The 21,673-nt window shown below is 38.1% G+C and overlaps 1 protein-coding gene across 1 annotated transcript in view; it reads right to left on the reverse strand.

Moving 5' to 3' along the window:
* LOC126237014 (enhancer of mRNA-decapping protein 4) overlaps positions 1 to 21,673 on the reverse strand; it is a 137,131-nt gene that overhangs the window by 15,722 nt on the left and 99,736 nt on the right. The window contains exons 10-15 of the mRNA XM_049946744.1: positions 20,303 to 20,679; positions 8,750 to 8,890; positions 6,939 to 7,087; positions 4,234 to 4,404; positions 3,212 to 3,380; positions 190 to 481 (exon numbers count right to left, since the gene is read on the reverse strand). Of these exons, the coding sequence (XP_049802701.1) occupies positions 190 to 481; positions 3,212 to 3,380; positions 4,234 to 4,404; positions 6,939 to 7,087; positions 8,750 to 8,890; positions 20,303 to 20,679 (1,299 nt within the window). The remainder of the gene's footprint in view (positions 1 to 189; positions 482 to 3,211; positions 3,381 to 4,233; positions 4,405 to 6,938; positions 7,088 to 8,749; positions 8,891 to 20,302; positions 20,680 to 21,673) is intronic.

Genomic DNA, 21,673 nt, shown 5'->3' on the forward strand with positions numbered 1-21,673 from the left:
ATGTGATAACATAAGGAGTGCCGCAATATACTCAGCATATCTGGAGACAAATGACTGCTAGCTCTCCACCCATCTCAGAATGAGCAAGGGTAAAATGTGTACCACAGTATTTTTTAAACCATAGACTTTTCAACACGACAAAAAAGAACACTTACTTAATCAGTTTTTACACTGAAATTGACTGTTTACCTGGCAAAATATTTTCTTTTATTTCAATGCACACAATATCTTCTAACTTTGCAGAAACTAGATTTCCGACAGTCTGTGATATTGCAGACATGAGTGCATCTTGTCTCTTCTTATCATGTTCATCTCTAGTAGTTAACATTTCCTCTAACAATGGTGCAATTTTGTCATCATGATTTTTTAAGGTTTTTTCAATTTGTGAAGAAATTACAGCTGTCATATATGGCTCCAACTGGGACGCAAACCTTTCAGGCATTGCTTCTTGCCGAACAATTTGAATTTCACTTTTCAGCTCCTGGAAAAAAACAGAACTAAGCTAGAAATACTTAACGGCCAAGGCGATGCAAGACTTACACATTCATTTCATATGTTTGTTAGAGTACTAAACACTTAAACAAATTAATTTATTTTAAAAGAAAGATTAAGCCTACCAAAACCAAGGCAGTTTCCATAATGTGCATTACCAGGTTGGGAGGTGGGGGTACCTTATGCCCACATGGAAAAAAATACACATAACAATATATATTTTAAAGAGGTACAGATGCGTAAGTAGGGTTCAGAACCTGAAAACAACTTTCAGCACACTCTTAGCAATATCAACGCATTTTCCACGACATATACCACCGACTTTACGACCAACACAGAAAATTTTCAAAAATGCAAATTTCTTTTATTGTTGTTGACTTCTACTCTCAACATGCTTTTTAAACTGATACTGATGTGTAAATAAAACCCTGGACCTGGAAATATTGATTGGCATATTCATTGGGGAAAGTGAATCTGCTACTTAATCTTAACCCAAAATTTTAAGTCTAACTGAAAAATTTAATATACAGAATCTGGTACAAGGATTCATTAAAAAGAATATTTCTTTCAGAATTTTAATATATATGAAATAACTGACTAGATTAGAATATTTTTGAAAGGCGAGCGTAATTTACTGCCCCCAGTACTGCGAGGGTTAAATGTTGCCAACACCAGAATATTCACATATGTTTTATAGGCGTAATGAAATAATATTACAATTACCCAACTAACCTGTAACATATCCACTTCAATATGATCATATTATTTACGATGGAAACTAAAAATATCAATTTAAGCATTACCGTATCTACTCGAAACTAAGCCGCACTCGAATCTAAGCCGCACCTGAAAAATGAGACTCAAAATCAAGGGGGGGAGGGGGGGGGCGGGGGAGGGAGGGGGGGGGGAATCCTGAATCTAAGCCGCACCTGAAATTTGAGACTCGAAATTCAAGAGGAGAGATAAGTTTTAGGCCGCACCTCCAAATCGAAACAAAGTTGGTCCATTGTAATATGAGACACAATTTAGGTTGAATGAATGACGATACAGCTATAGTAGTTTGGTTCCAGTCTTAAGCTTAGCAGTTAAGCTTTACCACGTAGCCATTGCTATGTGTCAGGCGCTCCGTCCGTATTTATACGGGTTCCATTCCTTTTTCACGTGCTTTGTCTTGTTTGGATCGATTGCTTATTTTTCTTTGATCTGGTAAGTGCCGTTCTCTTTGTTATAGGTGTTTACGTCACTCTAAGCTGAAAATGCATTACTGTACTGTGTCGTGCATTGTTTGCCGCATTCTGATAATGAGTGTTTACGGCCTGTCGCCGCTCGCGGCATGGCTTGCTTTTGTGCGCGCTACCACCGCTTACAACAAAAAAAAAGAGGAATCGTCTCATTAGCAAAACAATGACAAGAGACTGGTATTTGTTGTTACTTACATTGCTGCTTTAGCAAAAAATTTTCTCCGTTTGGAAATCTTTGCAGACGCCTCTTTAGTACATTACATTCTGCACAGAAATTAGAGTTATCTTAGATTTAAAAATCTAGTCAATTGCCGTGCTTCATTTCTGACGGTATCACTATTAGGCATAAGAATAATATGAATATAAACATGACATGATATGTATACTCTTCCGCGTTTGCTGTTGTCTCACTAGTTTCGTAGTTTATTAGGCAGACAGGACTTAAATGAGATAGCAGCAAACACGAAGCAATACATGGCAAAATGTTTATATTCGAATTATTCTTATGGTGAAGAGAATACTGCATGTGATTCACAATTCATAACAGTTCCTATTAGCAACCATCTCTTCTCACAGGTAGGAAAAAATTCAGAACGTAGAGTTGGCCATATTGACAAACATCCCAAACAGTCTTGCCAGTCGGATTTTCGTAGTACTGAAATGCTGCTACATTCGAAGATGAACAATACGGAATTTGCATTTACTTCGTTGGATAATGTATGAAAATGTAGTGGTCGAAACTCGGGGCGGAGAAAAAAGATCGTCTTCCACCTTTTTTTAAAAATTTATTTACTGACACAGAGGTTTTGGCGCCAGTATTTATATTTGTGCCTGCAAAGCATGCCTGTGTAGCGCTACATATATTCGACGGCAGAAGTTAGTTGTGGCGGCACCTACCAACATCTTTCAGAACTTCCACTTGCTTTGCACTCGATTCTAAGCCGCAGGCGTTTTTTTGGATTACAAAAACTGGAAAAAAAGTGCGGCTTAGATTCGAGTAAATACAGTAGTATTAGTTCCACAGAAATTAAGGCAAAGAGATTAAAATTGGAAATTACAATATTTTACATAATTACCTCTTGTGTTACATTACAATATCAAAGTTATTTTAATCTCAATGTATATTATCCCTGATTGAGCTTTTTTCATGTTATGGACCAACAGCCCTCCAGCTCCAAAATTGCACTAAAGGAGAAATCTGATGCGTTGGTGATATTAACATAACGGAAATAAACAACGCAAACTTTGTGATACAATGTTAATAAATGATCTGGCACACACACACACACACACACACACACACACACACACACACACACACACACACAGAGAGAGAGAGAGAGAGAGAGAGAGAGAGAGAGAGAGAGAGAGAGAGAGAGGGGGGGGGGGGGAGGGGGGGGAGGGGGGGAGAGAGAGGGGGGGAGGGAGGGAGGGGAGGGGGGGGAGAGAGAGAGAGAGGTGGGGGGAGATAAATTCACCTTTATCTGCATCTGCTGCTCATGCAGCACACTTGTAAGTGTATTTATTTGTTCTGACAAAGCAGTTACTGATGCTTCTAGCCTCTGATTGGCTTTCAGCAACTGCTGATTTTTTATGTCTATTTCCAAATTTCCCATCAACTTCTCAGGTTGCATTCCAGCAGAGTTCCTGTAAAATATGAAAAATAAGAATTAGAAGCCTATAGCAAAGAACACACTTTATTCAGTTTTTTGTAACTAATATTGCACAAAAGAGCACATGCACAACAGTCAATGTACATTCCTCTAACAAAGAAATTTTGAAACTTCAGTATTTTAAACATACACTAAATATCTGATATCACTTTAATTTTAAGAGGTTTGTAAATAACTTTATATTTAATGCTGATTCCCATTTCACCCATCAATGGGCCTACACACTTAGGCCACACCCTTCACCTGCAAATCCCTTGCACATGAGAGCAAGCAAGAACTGCCCCAGAATTTCTCGGACTAATCTCATGAACCAAACGAAAAGTACATTGTTTTTGTTCACATAAAATTCATTTGTGATCAACATTCAAATGTATTGCACACATACTATACTAATTTATTACTTGACTTCTACTATAATTGGGATCATTCATTAACGATAATTCGTGGATACCAGCCTTATTTTCAACATACACAAATTGTTCTTTATTTTACTCTTTCCCATACAGAAACCATCTATAAGGGGAAGATTTAGTACCCGTTTTTCACATTTCTGCTCAACAGATTAAAATTTGTTTAGTTAACAAATTACATTATTTTTTTGTTTGTTGATACCCCAAAACATTCCCCTTTGAAATTATCAGTTGGAATGCAACACTAAAAATAGGCCTCTTGAAAAATTTCTCTCTCATTGCCTGCTATCATAAATAAAGATTATGAGATTCCAGACACACATTCTAAAGTTAATGGAGTCAAGAAGTATTGACTTTACATTTACTGAAAAAAATCATCGCTAGTCTTCTTGTCAGATAGCATATAGCAAGTAATACCTCTTACTGTTACTTTCTTCAGAAGCCACTGACTTTCTCATTTCTGCAGCTAGCATCATGGGGATCTCAGGCCACCCATCACCTTCAGTAATGTTAACTTTCAAACTGTCTTTCTGCAGCACATCAAATTGGAGTTTATCTTTTGGTGCAGGTAATGCTTTTGTATCAATACTGTGGGAATAGAAACTTGTAAAAGTTATCTAAACAAACAAATCAATAAATCTGTCAAATATATTATATCAAAACACAAATGTCTGTGAAAACTGCAACATGAGGAAGGATAAATTTGAATGAACTTAATACTGCAAATAGGTGAATAAGAATACGCAAATGATTAGGATTAGAACTGTGTAAGGTATGTAAAAGAGAATTCTGTAGCATTTCAAGCCCACACATGCTGTGATTGGAGCTTCTAACCACAGTGACATGGAGTCAAAGAGGATCTGACAATTTTCCCTGGAGAATCTACCTTCATGGAGCATGCATGCTAGACTACAAAGCTTTAAAAGTGGTGGCTGAAGGACCGTGAGAAACAAGATGCTGACCAAACACAATCCCACCATGTCTGATAGGCATGGGCCAATGTACTAACAAGGACAGCAGTGGCATGTGTCATTCTTTAAATGTAACTTGCACATTACTTACAACATGAGGCTGAATACTGTCCAACTGATATATCCAGAGAGAAGGCAGTACACTTCAGGTTCTACAAACATCCGCCATTTACACTGTCCTCAACACGCAGACAAATCACGCTGAAACACCCTCACACCATTTTTATCACTTACTGCTATTCTATTATCTTCCAAACTTGACCACACTTTCCATAACGTTGTGATTTTCACAAATAATAGCATATTACACAAAAATGTCTAGAAGTCACAACAGTTGCTACTGGTAACATTTAGTTTATCACTGAAATGAAATATATAATGTGGCACAGATTTACAATGTATTTTTATGAAATAAATTTAAGTAGCTATCCCATAATCCCAAAATGCTATTTCCTTACACAGCTGTAAAGAGTGTCACAACATTCACATAATCACCATTTTAATGTTTGAAAAATTGCCACAACATTGGTAATTCAAAAAATCAATGTTATATGGAAATGAATAATACATTGCAATGAGTCTACAAAAAGCCTTTCCTAGACCTAGTTATTATCCCTCCAGGCTGTACCCTTTTCAGAAGCAAAGCAGAGCTGTCAAGTGACACATGCATAGCATATGTTTCCTATGTACTTCTCCATTAACAGATATGCTTAATGGGTTATTAAACACAAGGCAAGGCACAAACTACCCCACGATCCTATTTCTGCAAAAGTGGGTCAAAAAATGAACACAATTTCTTTATTATGTCAATGTAATAGCTTGGGAAGTAATTAAGATATGTATTGACAGTATGTTTCTACAAGTACAGTAACTCAAAATGCTTTTCACAAGTGCACCATTAATGACACAACAGACACCTAATTTGTAATCCACTTCTCTCCCAAGTGTTTTGCAGCAGGTGTAACATCTGTGACAGGTGCATGAATGCGACAGTCCAGATCTGGTAGGTCACGAACTTGTGTCTGGTACACTTGATTCTTGATAAACCTTCTAAGGTGCCAAGCAATCGGTGTACTACCTATCCCAATCCAGCAACCTGTGAACTAATGGTCCATAAAATCCCTCACAGTGTTAAGTAAGTGGGAACATCCTCAGTTGGTCACAGTCCACACTAATCCTGGTAATGACTTTTTACCTGTATAACAGATTTTTATCTCTGCAAGAGAAAGAATATTGAACACCTGCTGTGGAGATCACATGGCTACTGATGTGCATTTATATGAACAAAGCAGTCAAACACCTGCAGATGGTACCAACTGCCGCAAGCAAACACAGAAAACATTTTGAGTTACCATACTTGTATAAGATGGGAATGCCTGGAAGTCTGACCACATTTAGTGTTCAAAGTTGTGTGTTACATGATAAACATTATAGTGATATGTATACTGAAGAGGCTCCTAAATTAAACCCAAGATCTGATAAGTCTGAGATAATCAACTTACGACGTAATTCAATTTTCAGTTCACAATTTTATCGAGTTTTAACATTTAACAGGAAGGCTGTGGACTATCGCCTGTTTAATGTGTTACGAGCAGTTCCAGTGCCTACTGAGAATGTAAGTTGTTATACCAATATTGCAAAACATTAGCCGCTTTGCCCAGAGATGCATTTGCAGCTGCTACATTCTGCTAGTCTCATGCCAAATGTCTATCACCTTTGTATTTCGACCATTTGATGCGAAAAAATTAACAAGGCACTTGTCATCTGAGAAGCAAGAGTTCAGCTGAACTTCTATGAAAGTGTCATTTCTATGCTGGCAAATAGAAGGGAGTCAGATAAGTCAAGTTATACATGCTTCTTAAGTAAAGCAAGCTGACACCACACATGGGGTACTGCAGTGTAATAAATCTGACAGGCTCAAATTCTAAAATGACCTATTGCTAATGCTTGTCCTCTATCATAAACAACAATTTTCAATTTACAAGGCCCATTTCCTTGATTTTGTAAACCTCTCGCTACATTACCAATATTTGGACTTCTTTTGGTGTATTCACTTTCACATGTTCTTAACTTTACAGCCTTTGTCTGAGGCACTGGTTAAATTAATTAAAAACACAACAAAAACTATATTCTCGATAAAGCAGCACTCACTTTACAACTGGATTAAGGATATTTAGGCAGTCATCTGATTCAGCTTTTTCTTCATAGAAACTGTGGTTCAAACATTCAGGACTCTTCAACGATAATATCTCTTGCACCTCTCTACTAGGACTACTGCCTCCACTTGCAAATCCTTCTCTCTGTAACAATTAACGTTCATGAATTGGTGTAGCCATTTTTTCAGCAAATAAGACGACAAAATTTAAACATAACACTCAAGAATAACAGCAAGCTATGAATGCTTTGTCAGCCCCCACCTGTGAAATCAAGGCAACACCTTTGAATGTCATATGTAAAGAAAGTTATGATTTATACTAGTTTTGGTCATATGTATAATAAATGTCAATCAAAATTCCATCTTTATCATTAGATGATAGATCAATAGGAATAAGGAGTTAAATATATCTAAAAACAAAGATGATGTGACTTACCGAACGAAAGTGCTGGCAGGTCAATACACACACAAACACAAACATACACACAAAATTCAAGCTTTCGGAACAAACGGTTGATTCATCAGGAAAGAGGGAAGGAGAGGGAAAGACGAAAGGATGTGGGTTTTAAGGGAGAGGGTAAGGAGTCATTCCAATCCCGGGAGCGGAAAGACTTACCTTAGGGGGAAAAAAGGACAGGTATACACTAGCGCGCGCGCGCGCGCACACACACACACACACACACACACACACACACACACACACACACACACACACACACACACAGGCACAAGCAGACATTTGTAAAGGCAAAGAATCTCTGCCCAAACTCTTTGCCTTTACAAATGTCTGCTTGTGCCTGTGTATGTGCAGATGGATGGGTGTGTGTGTGTGTGTGTGTGTGTGTGTGTGTGTGTGTGTGCGCGAGTGTATACCTGTCCTTTTTTCCCCCTAAGGTAAGTCTTTCCGCTCCCGGGATTGGAATGACTCCTTACCCTCTCCCTTAAAACCCACATCCTTTCGTCTTTCCCTCTCCTTCCATCTTTCCTGATGAAGCAACCGTTTGTTGCGAAAGCTTGAATTTTGTGTGTATGTTTGTGTTTGTGTGTGTATCGACCTGCCAGCACTTTCGTTCGGTAAGTCACATCATCTTTGTTTTTAGATATATTTTTCCCACATGGAATGTTTCCCTCTATTATATTGAATAAGGAGTTAAATGAATAGCTTGTACCATTCTGGAAGATTTAACAGCATTAAGTGTAAATTAGTTCCGCAACTGGCTTAACTCTTCAAAGGTAAACAGAAGACAACAAATTATGAAGAGTCAGTTTTCACACCAGCACATTTGCCACACAAAGTATCAAATCCTGGAAGTCTTTGGGTTCAATCATTAGGAGACCCACAGGCACTAAAGTAAAAAAAAAATTGAAATAGGTACATATGAAGAAAGGTATTGAAAGTCACTCTGAAGTATAGGCTGACAAGTGGAAGGGCCACATTGTCCTCCAAAGCAACAAATATTTTAACTGTTATGGAGATTACTTTTTAGGTAATACATACGTAACATACTAATGCAATACATATTAATGATACTTAAGAGATTGCTGAACTGTAATGGCCCATTTCCCTAACTGGGAAGATAACATACATCTTTACTTAAAAATAAAAGTGGAAGTATCCACACCAAGTCATAGAAAAGGAATATGACACTGTACCATGTGTGTGTACCAGACTAGATGCTTGCACTTTCAATTAAATTAAATATTACAAAATATCTCTGTCATATGACAATGCAGGTTCAAGCTTAATTTGCAATTTTATTTGGACTTACTATATTACTTAATAAAAGGATATGAAAAGTTATAGTACCTTTGGTGAGTCACTGCTAAGTGCCAAACCACCATTTACTGTACAGTCTAAAGCTATGTCCATACTTTGGATTACAGGAGATGCTGAAATTGGCACATCCAGAATTCTTGGAATGTGTGAAGAATCATTATGGCGGGAGACCTTGAAAATAAAAAAAAGACAAATACAGAGATTATCATACAATGCATTGTTAAACTTTATAAAATAATTTTTTGTACACAAAAAGGAATCAATAACAAGGAATTATCAAAGCTAAATACACAGAAATTTATTTTCAGTGTTCTTTATAATGTCACTGAATTTTTATATTAAAGTTGCCTAAACTTAGAACTTTCCACCACCGACAACTGGCTGATAATGATAACCAGAATGCGCAGTTATTAATTATCTTTAATGCAGTTGTCTAGTGTCATCATTAGAAATAATCACAAAACATCAAAACAGCACAAGACACAACAAAAGTTGTGGACTTTATGGTAATATTATGCTATTATTCTGATGCAGTTCTATGTAATACCATAGCGCAATTAAAAAACTGAATAATCATAACTGACATTCATTGAAATATATTGATAATGTGTCACACGTTTAAAGCAAAGCTTTACAGTACCGGTGTAAATCTGTATACTGAAGTCTGCATAAAGCAAACAAGAGTGTGAAGTTTATGGCCATGTCTCCAAGACATAAAAAAAGCTAATGTCTCACATTTGAGCCCAAGCAACACTTACCTTTCTGTTAAATCTTTCAGTCTTTTACTGTCATGGGGTTTCTCAGGTGTAAATATTTATTTTTCCCCATGTTACTACCAGTATTAATTCTACTTTGTTCTGCTTCATCTGCCTCTACTGCAGTCTCCCCCCCCCCCCCCCCCCCTCCACACACACACACACACACACACACACACACACACACACACACACCTTCAACACCAAACACAGGTGAACAAATGTTACAGGTAAAGAAATACAAGCAGATACACAAGAAGGAAACTGAAGTATCTATAAAATTTGTATAGAACATTTAAATATAGCATGTCCTGTAGACAGATACGTTTTTGTATTCCTTTGTGCCAAGGGGCTGGGGGGCTGGGTACCAACAGATGAAAGGGCAACACACTGGGAGGCACAACTGCTTGAGCTGTCAGACAGCAAAATTCAGTTTTATAATTCTTTAAAGATAGAAATTCGCCAAGGAGATGAGTTGTCACCAATTTTGAATAACTTGGTACTGAATAAAGTGATCACAAAATGGAGACAGGTGAAAAGGGACACAAAATACAGAACAACAGCTGAGAAGACTGCCCAACTTTTGCCAACAATATGGCACTGAAGAATGGAGAATGAAGAAACATGCAAAGAACTGGAAACTCTTGCTGAAATTGCTGTGAAAGCTGACCTCAATATAGTACATAATAAGAAGGTATTATATGCGGATACTGGCTGAGCTTTATAAGCTGTGAGCTTTGTAAGTGAAAGGATAATTAGAGCAAGAGTGAACTCGGGAGAGAATAATTTTCCTATACTCCACGTGTACACACCTCAGCAAGGGTGCAGTGAGGAAAAAAAAAAAAAAAAAAAAAAAAAAAACGAAATTCCTTGAAGAACTTGAAGACCAAGTAAGAGGAAACAACATTATGATAATTGGGGATCTGAATGCTCACATTGGCATTGATAGAAATGGATATGAGGTGGTGATGGGCCCTTTGGATATGGAAGATGAAATGTTGAGGGTGAAGAAATTCTAAATCTGTGCATAAAGATTCATCTTTTAGTGAAGAATACATTCTTCAAGAAACAAGATAGCCTTAAGATTACTAGATATAGCTGGGATGGGAAATTAAGACAGTTCTAGACTATATATTAACAGGCAAATTAATTGGAGGAAAAGTAAGGGACACTAAAGTCATACCAAGTGAGCACTTGGATAGTGACCACAGGTTACTAGAAGCTGATCTAAATTATAAGATGAAAATGTTGAATGCTGTACACAGAAAGCCAAAAGTTAAGGAATGGAAGTTGAAAGAAGAATAAAATAAGATAAGTTTCCGAACTCTAGTAGCACAAAAATTGCCAAAAAACTGAAAGGGGTAACGTAGAGGAAGAGTGGAACCTATTTAAAACATCAATAGTTAACAGTGCTGTGCAGATATGTGGCAAAATAAAGGGTTAAGTAAAACACAAAGAAACCAGTTGGTGGAACAATAGAGTAAAAGACGCAATTAAAAAACGTAATATGGCAAAGAAAAATGCAGAGTTTGAAAAAAGAAAGAACCAGGGGCTGGTGCCAAAAGATTAACGATTAACACAAGGTGACAACACTGGAGCAGGAATACTGACAAAAGAAACTCCAAGCAAAGAGAATTGTGAAAGAAGAAAAGGAAAGAGTTGGGAAATATCCACCAAGAAACTAGAGCAGGATAGCAAAGGGAACCAAAAACTGTTATATGGGTTATTGAAAAGTAAAAGATCTGATAGAGAAGACACAAGAGCAATTGAAACAGAGAATGGGGATATTATCAGGGACATGGATGGTATAAGAGAAGAGATGAAGAATTATTTTGAAATCTTACTGAATGGGTAAGGTGCACAAGAAAGTGAACCGAAGTCATTGAATTAGAGGAGGAGCAGGATCCAATATCCTGGTCAGAAACAAAATTCCCTGAAACAGATGAAAAGTGGGAAGGCAGCTGGAGTAGATGAGCTGACAGTGGATATGATTGAAGCCACAGTAATACATGGAATACAATGGTTATAACAGGTGCTAGGGGTAATATGGAAAGAAAAAAAAAAAGTGCTGGATGAATGGAGAAAAGGAATTACAATATCATTGTTCAAGAAGGTAGTAGAAAGAAATGCACCAACTACCGAGGAATCACACTGTTTCACTCTGCCTTAAGATAATGGAAAAGTCATAGAAAAAAGATTGCAGAAAACTCTAGAACACCAATTAGAGGAACAACAGCTTGGGCTCAGAAGTAATTGGGAACAATAGATCTCATTTTCTCCCTCCATCAGTTAATGAAGAAGTATTGGAAAAAAGGAAAAGACTTGATAGTATTATTTGTGGATTTGGAAAAAGCATATGACAGTGTACCAAGGGATAAAATATGGGAATGCTTGAGAAAACACAATGTTCCTGATTCATTAATTAAAAAAGGGAAGATCAAAATGGTTTAGGACGACGAGAGGTGTTCAGCAAGGCAGTTCGCTCTCCCCTTTACTCTTCATTACACTTATGGGCATAATCATGAAAGAAATCAAGGAAGAAGAAAACGAAGATCTCACAATGCTTTTGTTTTTGCTGATGACATTGCCATTCGGGGAGAGACAGAAATGGAAGTTCAGAGGAGACTAGATTACTGGAGCACAAAATTTAAAAAATTCGAGTTAACTGTGAGTAGGAACAAGACAGTGGCAATGAAGATGAGCAGGATACCCACACCTTGTCACATCATACTGGAGGGGGAGAAGATTGAATATGTGAAAAGCTTCAATTATCTCGGTAGCATCATTATCACGCAATGGAAGTTCCAAACTAGAAGTCTTAAAAAGAATAACAAAAGGATCAGGCTTCTTCCTAATCTGGGACAAGGAAGTCCATCAGAGCAAAACAGACCATGTATAAAACTTCTCTCCTGCCAATCACGATGTATAGTCTAGATGTCTGTGTCATAAATAAGAGAGAAGAGTGTCAAATCAAGCATGTGAAATGAAGTTCCTTAGGTCAGCTCTTCAAAATACTAGGAGAGACAGTCAGGAATGATAATGTAAGAAGAGAAGTGCAGGCGACAGTGGCTACAGAGGAGAGGATGAGTGCTTTGAGATCTCACGAGGAGAGGAGTAACACAGGATACAGTGGAAAGGGAAAAGCTATACCAGGACAGAAACCAATGGAGGCATATCGTTCACCAAGTTCCAACCTGGCTCGCTGGAAGGAAATCCTGATGATGATGATGTTGAATGTGATGACTGGCTGAAAGAATGAGGATCAGTGGGGGAGAATACACACAGCTTATGATATCTGAAGGAAAAGAAAGAGAGGTAAGCTAAAGACAAAAAAGTGCATAATAAGCGGGTCCCAAATACTGCTGAAACAATGTCATGTTGCAAAGATAAAACATATGCAAAGAAAAACTTATTGAGGAATGCTGTATTATATGCTGATAAATCAGAAATAATGTGTTGTATGCAGTCTTGGGCACGAGGGATTTATCTTGTCGGAGGCAGCATAACAAGTTTTTAAATCTATCTGGGGTATAAAAATAAATAAATAAATAAAAAGACTGGATATTTAGACCAAGACAGACTCTGTAAATGAGAACAGAACTCATTTCAAGCATGATTTGCAAATGAAGACGAGATTTGCAGGGCACAACATGAGGATAGACGGCAGCGTGTTGACCAACATACACTGTCCAGTCACATTAATGTGACCATCTGCCAAAAGCCTGAATAACCACAATTCCCTGCACAGACCACTGCGAGACATGCCGTAGGAGTATCAATGAGCTTCTGCAAAGTACTGACAGTGATATGGAACAGGGTGGCTAATTAAACTTGGACGGGAGTAAAACAACCTGAGAATTCTAGAAAAGGGGAGCAAGCTGGCGCCATAAGAAGTTCCTGGTTCCTTATAATTAATAGTGATTTTTTTTGTGTGTGTGTGTGTGTGGGGGGGGGGGGGGGGCACCATTTCACAATAATGACTTTTCTTTCCTCTTGGATGAAACAGTTTGACCAAAGTTCTCTCAATGTTTGGCTCCCTCTATATTTTTGAACCCTTTTTCTCCCTTTTAAAGCTAGTTAAATCTAAGAACTGCTCACCAGACAGCAAGAAAAAAGTAACTAATTCTTTGAGATTAGCGGTCTCCCAGAATATTGTACCAAACCTAGACAAAATCATTTCCTTGAAAAAGAAAAATGTTTAAAATGTTAACTGTCTTCTTTAACCATGTTGACTGTAAAGATTAAAGGTCTTTATAATACTAACCCTATTTTTTAAAAAGTTTTCAAAGTTGGTCAATTAAAATTATTGCGTACAGAACAGCAAACTAAGGATCTGATGTCTAAACTCTGAAAAGGGATACAAAGAGCTGTAGCACGGAATACAACAAAAAATATTTACTTGTAACTACTAACAGTAATAATGACAATCTCTTACGTAAAATAATTTCTAAAATATAATATTTATGACAACACTAGGTCATTTAAGAAATTGATATATCTTTCAGAAGATGCCTGCTGTACATATGATGAGTGTGCATGCGCAATACTAATAGAATCAACCTAAGGGTGAGAAAACTATGAAGTTGTTCTTCGATTCTTGTTTTGGATATTGTTTTCTAAAGCTTTGCGTAGCAATTCTGACACACAAACACTAATTGTTACGTAAACAGTAAATAGTTTGGTTGTTTTACCACTCATTGACCTCTTTTACAGAGCTGCGCTTCCTCTGTTATTTTGTTTATATTGGATCTGACCGCAGGACAGTCCAGCGCAGTTAGGGTGAGCAGATACAATTGTTTAAAAAGGAGGACAAAAAGCTTCAAAAAGGAGGAAAAAGGAAGGAAAAAAGAGGACACATCAAATGGGTCAACTGCAGATGAGGACACCACCAGTCAGCTTTGGACAAGTCACGTGACTGCCAGGAATTACCGGTAAAACCAGTAGTTAATTGTTACTGATGGTCAAGTGGTGATTACCTGAGCAATATAAAAAAATTAAAAACACTGATTATGGTGACAGTGTGGCGTCAATTGTTTTGTTATGTGAACAACACGGAATTGTTTACAAAGCGAAAAACGTACGACCATTCAACTCCCTTCATTCGACGCACCGCTACCAACATCTACAATTCAAGCAGCAGCTGACGACATGTAAACTGCACTATAACCTTCCGAATACAAATAAATTGAATGACTATGAAACAATGAAATAAAACCATGACAGTTAATCTGTCTAGTTATTTCTTACCTTTACTGGCCACTGAGACGTACGTTTCAGCTCCACCTATCTTACATTCCACTTCAAATTCATTTCTCCCTTTCTTAAAGCCAGATATTTGCAGGAAAGGACATCAGAAAATGTACACTTTCATTTAGGCATAGCCAAATATTTTACTTAATTCAGTGGGTTAAAAATTACACTCACAAATCACACGTGCACTACAGGAAGCCAAGCCAATACAAAGTGAAGATACAAAACGAAAATTTTAAATAATCGATATTTGCATTCGCTTATATGTAGATCAACGATAACATCGACGATCCTGGTGCCATCTACTGACACCGCCTTCGTGCGTGTTTATCGCGAAGGCTGTGCCAATAGTTAAAGTATTTAAGAAAAGAGCAATAGAGCGGGACGAATTTAACTGTATTACGCTCAACTTTGCGAAAAAGCTGGACACTGTAAAAATCTGCCGAACCCCGGACAAAGAGCTAAAAATGGAGGACATGTCCGGATTAATCCGGAAGTCTGGTCACCCTAAGTGCAGAGCAGTGCTGTGTGGTCTCTGTCACTCTGCAGCTGTCTCTCCTATTCGTATGCCAAAACCAGTGACACACGGTCACATACGGGGCATTGAACTACACTGCCCTGCACCTGAAGGGCACAGCCACGCGCGCCAGGTGCATTACTTGGATGAGCCTGTCTTATAGTATGTTCTGCGACAGGATATTGTATGTTGCCAGTATATATCCTCTGCCTATGTCCATTCATCTTGACTGAGAAACTTGTTGGTAGTCATGCCAATGTAAAAGGCCGAACAGTGTTTACATAATAGCTGATATATGATGTGAAGTTTCACATATGGCTCTCACTTTGATAGTATATGTTTTGTCAGTTACAGGCCTGGTATAGGTGGGTAGAAGGGTGTACAGGCAAGTCTTATAGTGGGGACAATCACAAGGGTAGGAGCCAAAGGGTAAGGAGATTGGTGCAGAAAGAGTACAGGGTCTGACAAGGATACTGCAGAGATTGGGAGGTTGACAAAAAGCTATTCTAGGTATGGCGAGCAAAATGCTGGACAGAACTGATCTCATTTTAGAGCATGATTTTAGAAGTCATAGCCTTCCGAAGTAGCTGGTTAGTACATTCAAGACTAGGATAATACTGAGTGACAGGTGGTGTACACCTAAGTTGTTTTATGGAGATATCAGCAGTACCATGATTGGATGTAATGGCCCACAAAATCTGCTTTTGAACTAGGTCGGTGAGGTAATTATGTCCAGCAAAGGCAGAGGTGAGAATGGAGGGTATTCCTGCATCTGATCAAATACATTTGCCTCAGATGCCCAGGCTGTACAGGAAGGGATCATCTGATGTGGAAAGAATGGCTGCTGTCAAAACATGAGTATTGTTGTTTGTTAGTAAGCAACCATCCCTCCCCTCACCCATGGTTCTGGACGACTTTTCCAAACTCTACCCCTTTTCCTAAACCTCACTAGTCATTTTCCTTGACCCCTCTTCCTTTCCCTTCAATTCTACTGCTAGGAGGAGGCACTGGCTCCAAAAGCTTGCAAACTGTACTACCTTTCACATGTGTGTTCTCCTGCTGTCTCTTGGTGAGAAGATTTTTTATATACCTAATTACATTACACTGCTTGTAAGGGAAGATACATGGATACTTATGTTGGTCCACTACGCCTTCTAGAATGACTAGATAACCCACAGAATGTTACAAAAACATTCCCTGGACCATAATGCTCCCTCCTCCAGCCTGGATTTTTCCAACGATTGTTGGACGGTGTTTTCTTTCAGACAATGGACTGAATTCATGTGTAAAGGCCATCTGTTGTCATTCAGTGGACACCCAGTTTCAATATTAGCATGCAAATTCCAGCCTTTGTCACTGAAGAAGAGCAGTTAGCATGGATGCTCCCAAAGCAACATTCTCTGAACTGTCATTGAGGAGATGCTGTTGGCAGCCCCTTGGTTCATCTGGGCAGTCATGCCTCAGTGCTGGTTTTGGATAGCACCAGTTTGTCATGCATGGTATACTTTAATCACAGTGGCACTCAAACAGTTCACAAACTTAAGCCATTTCAAAAATGCTTCCACCCTTGGCCCGAAAGCCTCTGATCAAGCACTTTTGGATGTAAGGTAAATTGTTCAGTTTCTGCATAATGATACTAACTGCACTGTTTTCCACATCCTGCTGACGCACTTCACATACTCTCCACTGCTAGTGCTGCCGCCTGTAATCTGTGAGTGGTTATTGCATGCAGACATCGAGTATAGGTAGTGGTCGCACTAATGTGACTGGACTGTGTAATATAAAAAACATGCTTCAGGGAATATTGGGTGAAAGAAGTTGAGGAGGATTGGAAAGCAATTGGAATAATGGAGAAAAATCCATGTAGAGGTGTAAGAGATAGATCCAATTACTCAAAAATGGTGGAAGGTCATAGGTGAACTGACATTAGGATAAAAATCATCCAAGCAAAGAGAAATGGAGAATTTCTTCCAGGTTTGTCCCACAGTCTCCGTAAATTTGAGGAAGGACATAACTCCAGCAGGCAGTATTTTAGATTATTTCATTTGTACCAATAGTTATGGGTGCTGCCCATTCTGAAGCGCATCTATAGTAACAGGTGTGGACACATCATCGTTGCTTCATGAACAAATCACGGACAATCTGTGCACAACACGGCTGTCAACAGTTATCATCTTGTAATGTTTACTACAAATCACACTACATGTTGTTGTTGTTGTGGTCTTCAGTCCTGAGACTGGTTTGATGAATCTCTCCATGCTACTCTATCCTGTGCAAGCTGCTTCATCTCCCAGTACTTCCTGCAACCTACATCCTTCTGAATCTGCTTAGTGTATTCATCTCTTGGTCTCCCTCTACGATTTTTACCCTCCACGCTGCCCTCCATTGCTACATTTGTGATCCCTTGATGCCTCAGAACATGTTCTACCAACCGGTTCCTTCTTCTTGTTAAGTTGTGCAACAAACTCCTCTTCTCACCAATTCTATTCCATACCTCCTCATTAGTTATGTGATCTACCCATCTAATCTTCAGCACACTACATATACTTGTTCATGTAACTAACACATGCGCATGAACGTGTGTATATATACATTAAAAGATGAGGATTGTTGACGACTGTGTTGCGCACAGATATGAATGGCACTTGATTTGTTGATGAAATGTGGACAATGTATCCACATCAGTTACTACAGATGCACTTGAGAATGGGCAGTTCCCAAAACTATTAGTGCAAATAAAAGAATCTAAAATACAGGCTGCTGGAATAATTTCCTCATTAAAATTTATTGAAGCTGTAATGTTTACTACAGATCACACTATATACATGTTCATGCACATGTCAGTTACATGAACAGATACATAATGTGATTTATACTAAACATTACAAGATGAGGACTGTTGATGACAGTGTTGTGCACAAGTATGCATGGCATGTGACTCCCACTTAAAAATATAATAAAAGACTTATTATTTTTTTATGAAAGCACTTGGGCCACTATTCAACAACTTTTCCCAGAAGTGTTTGATATTATAGCAAGTGAATTAGCAAACATCCTGGACAAGGGGTCAGTTTAAGACTATGAAGCATAGGCCACATTTTGAACTAGTAAATGTAAACTCTGTCCACAGGTCCAGGGGGACCTATTATTACCAACCAACCACTGTGTCATTCTCTGCCATGGATTCACTGGATGCGGTATGAATGGGCATGCAGTCAGCACACCCCTCTCTTGGCCGTTTTAAGTTTTCGTGACCTGAAGTGCTACTACTCAGTCAACTAGATCCTCAGTTGGCATCTTGAGGCTTAGTGCACCTTTCAGTCCTCTCATCAAGGGAAAATCCCTGGCAGTACTGGGAACTGAACGCTCGTCCTCTGCACTGCAGTCAGCCACACAGATCACTCAGCTACAGAGGTAGACAAGGTCACATTTTGCACTGGGACCAATCTAAAATAAGAGAACACAGGGCTTTTCTATGCAAACCCTCAACTTCAACAGGGCTGGATAAGGAAAATGATAAACCTCATTCGTGAGTCAAAAGGGGACGATCTTGGATGATCAGAATGATACAGGTATGACTGAATGAAGTTATATATGTTTAGGACAAATTCAAGTAACAGGAAATGCTCCTCGAGTTATTCATGAAGTCAGAGGCCGAAGATTTACCGTAGCATGTATTGTTAACTGTTAACCTTTTCCCAGCATCTTCACTTTTTGAATAGTTCACAGGAACACAACCACGTAGTGTTTTTCAAATTAGAGACATTTCTATAATAAAACTCCTCACAGGCACTAAATCAATGCAAAATACTAGTGTTTCAGGATCTAACCCGCAGCTGGGGCAGCTGTGTCAGTACAGACAACGTAGAAGAGTAAGCTGGAACAGAAACTACACATGGTTGCCATCAGTACCCACTGCCAACAAGAGATAACTAGCATGAAAATGCTTTACATAGTTATAGTAAGAGAGGAAATATGTTTCCTCAGGAGGAGAGTAGAATCCCATGCAGAATTTACTCCAAACTTATTTGTAAGGTCACATGCTAGCTTAATGTCAACAGGATCATGGTACACTTTCTCATTAAACAGGTAGTAGTGAAGAGCAAAACCTTTGCACTTATGCTTTCTGTGGGATGGCCAGTTTCAAAACAATGTTCAGTAATTGCAGATCTGTCTGGCTGTTCTAATCATGTGTGACATATGCAACGCAACAGGTTTGAATGACCCGATGGTTTCAACTATGTATGTCAAGTCACAACTGCAAGAAATCTGGTAAAAACTTGCCTTACACAGACCTGAATCATCTTTCAAGTATTCCAAAGCTCTGATTTTGGAGTGAGAGTCAAAGCAAATATAGTGAGAAGCACATATTCCTATCTCATACTCAATAGTTCTATTTTTGGTCATGCTGTCAAGATTAAAATGCAAACTTTTTCTACTTGCAAAATAATAAAATTCATGTACAAATTACTGTGAAATACCACTTCTACATTTTTCAATTAATACTTTTAAACACTTAAAAAGGACTTGTTTACACGGAAGCCGATGCATACAAAAATTTACTGACTGATTTCGCTAAACACTTAAAAAACAAATAACCACTGCAAAATAATACATTCTAAAACGTTTTACTCCCTCCTCTGAAATAACAGGAGATTAGGATTTAACATAATACCAAAATGAGTTTGTAATGGACTGAACACAAGCTCAGATCAAGGAAGGATGGTAAAGAAAATCAGCTGTGTCCTTTGTACAGTAACAATCCCAGCATTTACCTTGAGAAACTTTGAGAAACCTTGGAAAAACCAGGTGTTATTGGTCAGAAAGAAAATCGAATCCAGGTTGGGCCAAGGGCAAGTTCCGTGTCTTAACCACAGCAATAACTTGCTCTTTTCTTTGAGTGAGGAAATTTGTATCATGAAGTTTGGAGCCACAATCTTCTTTTGTTGGTTACCATATCCCCTTAATTTTTCTAGTAAGATAATATTAGTAGTTGAATTTAGTTTAAGAATACCTATGCTATCACAACACTACAAACAAAAGAAACATTTTAAAACTGACCACTAATGGATTAAGAATTTCAGTAGGGCTTTCCTTTTTAGCTGGAGAGCTAAATGCATCTGGTGTCATCAAATTTAACTGCTGTGGTGGTTGCTGCACTTGTTGTTGCTCTCTTTCCTCTTCCTCCTCCTCCTCTTCCTCTTCTTCCTCCTCCTCCTCTTCCTCATCATCATCATCTTCTTCATCATTACGTTTCTCTTCTTCTTGTTTGTGCTTTAACTGTTGTTCTTGTCGTGTATGCTGTTGATTGGCTGGACTGGTTGGCTGCTGAGAGTCAGCAATCTCATCTTTTGCAATATTAATTAGTTGTGAATCTAAATCTGTGCCATTCATGGTTATTACATTCAGTGAGACATCCGAGAAACTGTCCTGAAACACTACCAATATAGAGCCATAAATCTTAACAGTTCACCACACACCACTTCTAAGATACATTAAAACAAATAATAATTAGGAACACAGAACTTCACATACACAATGAGTCTGTCCCCAAGAGAAAATATGAAATAGCAAGAATAATACTTAAATAAATAGGACAAACTTTAAATGTCTATCTGGGGAAAGCAGTAAAAATTAATGCGTCTACAAAACTATGTACAAAGTTATTCAAAACTGTACAGCTCTCAATGTGCTATGCACATGTTCTATGTCCTACTTCAAAACAGAAGTTAATTTCATGTCACACAGGAATCAGTTGCTCACCAGACAAGGATATTACAGTAATTATTGAAAGCCACAGATTTTAAGAATAAAGCCCATATTATACTGTTAGAGATCTCTGACATCTTCCATACAATCTGGAACATGGTCCTAGCTTTTATTGAACATATATCAAAATGCCCCTCTAAACAGTCACGATTTTATGAAACATCCTTTATAAAAGATTTTTTTACAATATATCACATGTATACTAAGCAAATATGTGGACAATAGCCTTTCAGTACTTCACTTATTCTCAGAAGAAACTCCTTGTCAATTTGTTTGTGATCCAAGTAGAAGGTACTTAAGTTTACTAAATGTATCAGTTTTATGTGGGAACATCATGACATTGAGTAAAAACGATCATTTTCCATCTCTCTCTTGTTTGCTACACATATAGTTCTCAGGTAATGAAGCACATCTGCAGCTTAGAATGTTACTAGAAATCAGTTATTTGGTATTTTCCATTTCCACCACCACCACCACCCACCCACCACTTGTTGTCGGTGATCTACTGTAACCATGACTAAGAAACTATGTTTTTGCGTCATATCACTGGCAGATTTTTCTCTTTACCACAAACTGAATTTACATGATTAATTACATCTCATGGCATAACTGCTCCCATTTAAATTAAAAATGACTGATTACTCTAATATAACTGGATAGATA

This window comes from Schistocerca nitens, chromosome 2, assembly GCF_023898315.1.
Source record: "Schistocerca nitens isolate TAMUIC-IGC-003100 chromosome 2, iqSchNite1.1, whole genome shotgun sequence".
NCBI classification, from domain to species: domain Eukaryota; kingdom Metazoa; phylum Arthropoda; class Insecta; order Orthoptera; family Acrididae; genus Schistocerca; species Schistocerca nitens.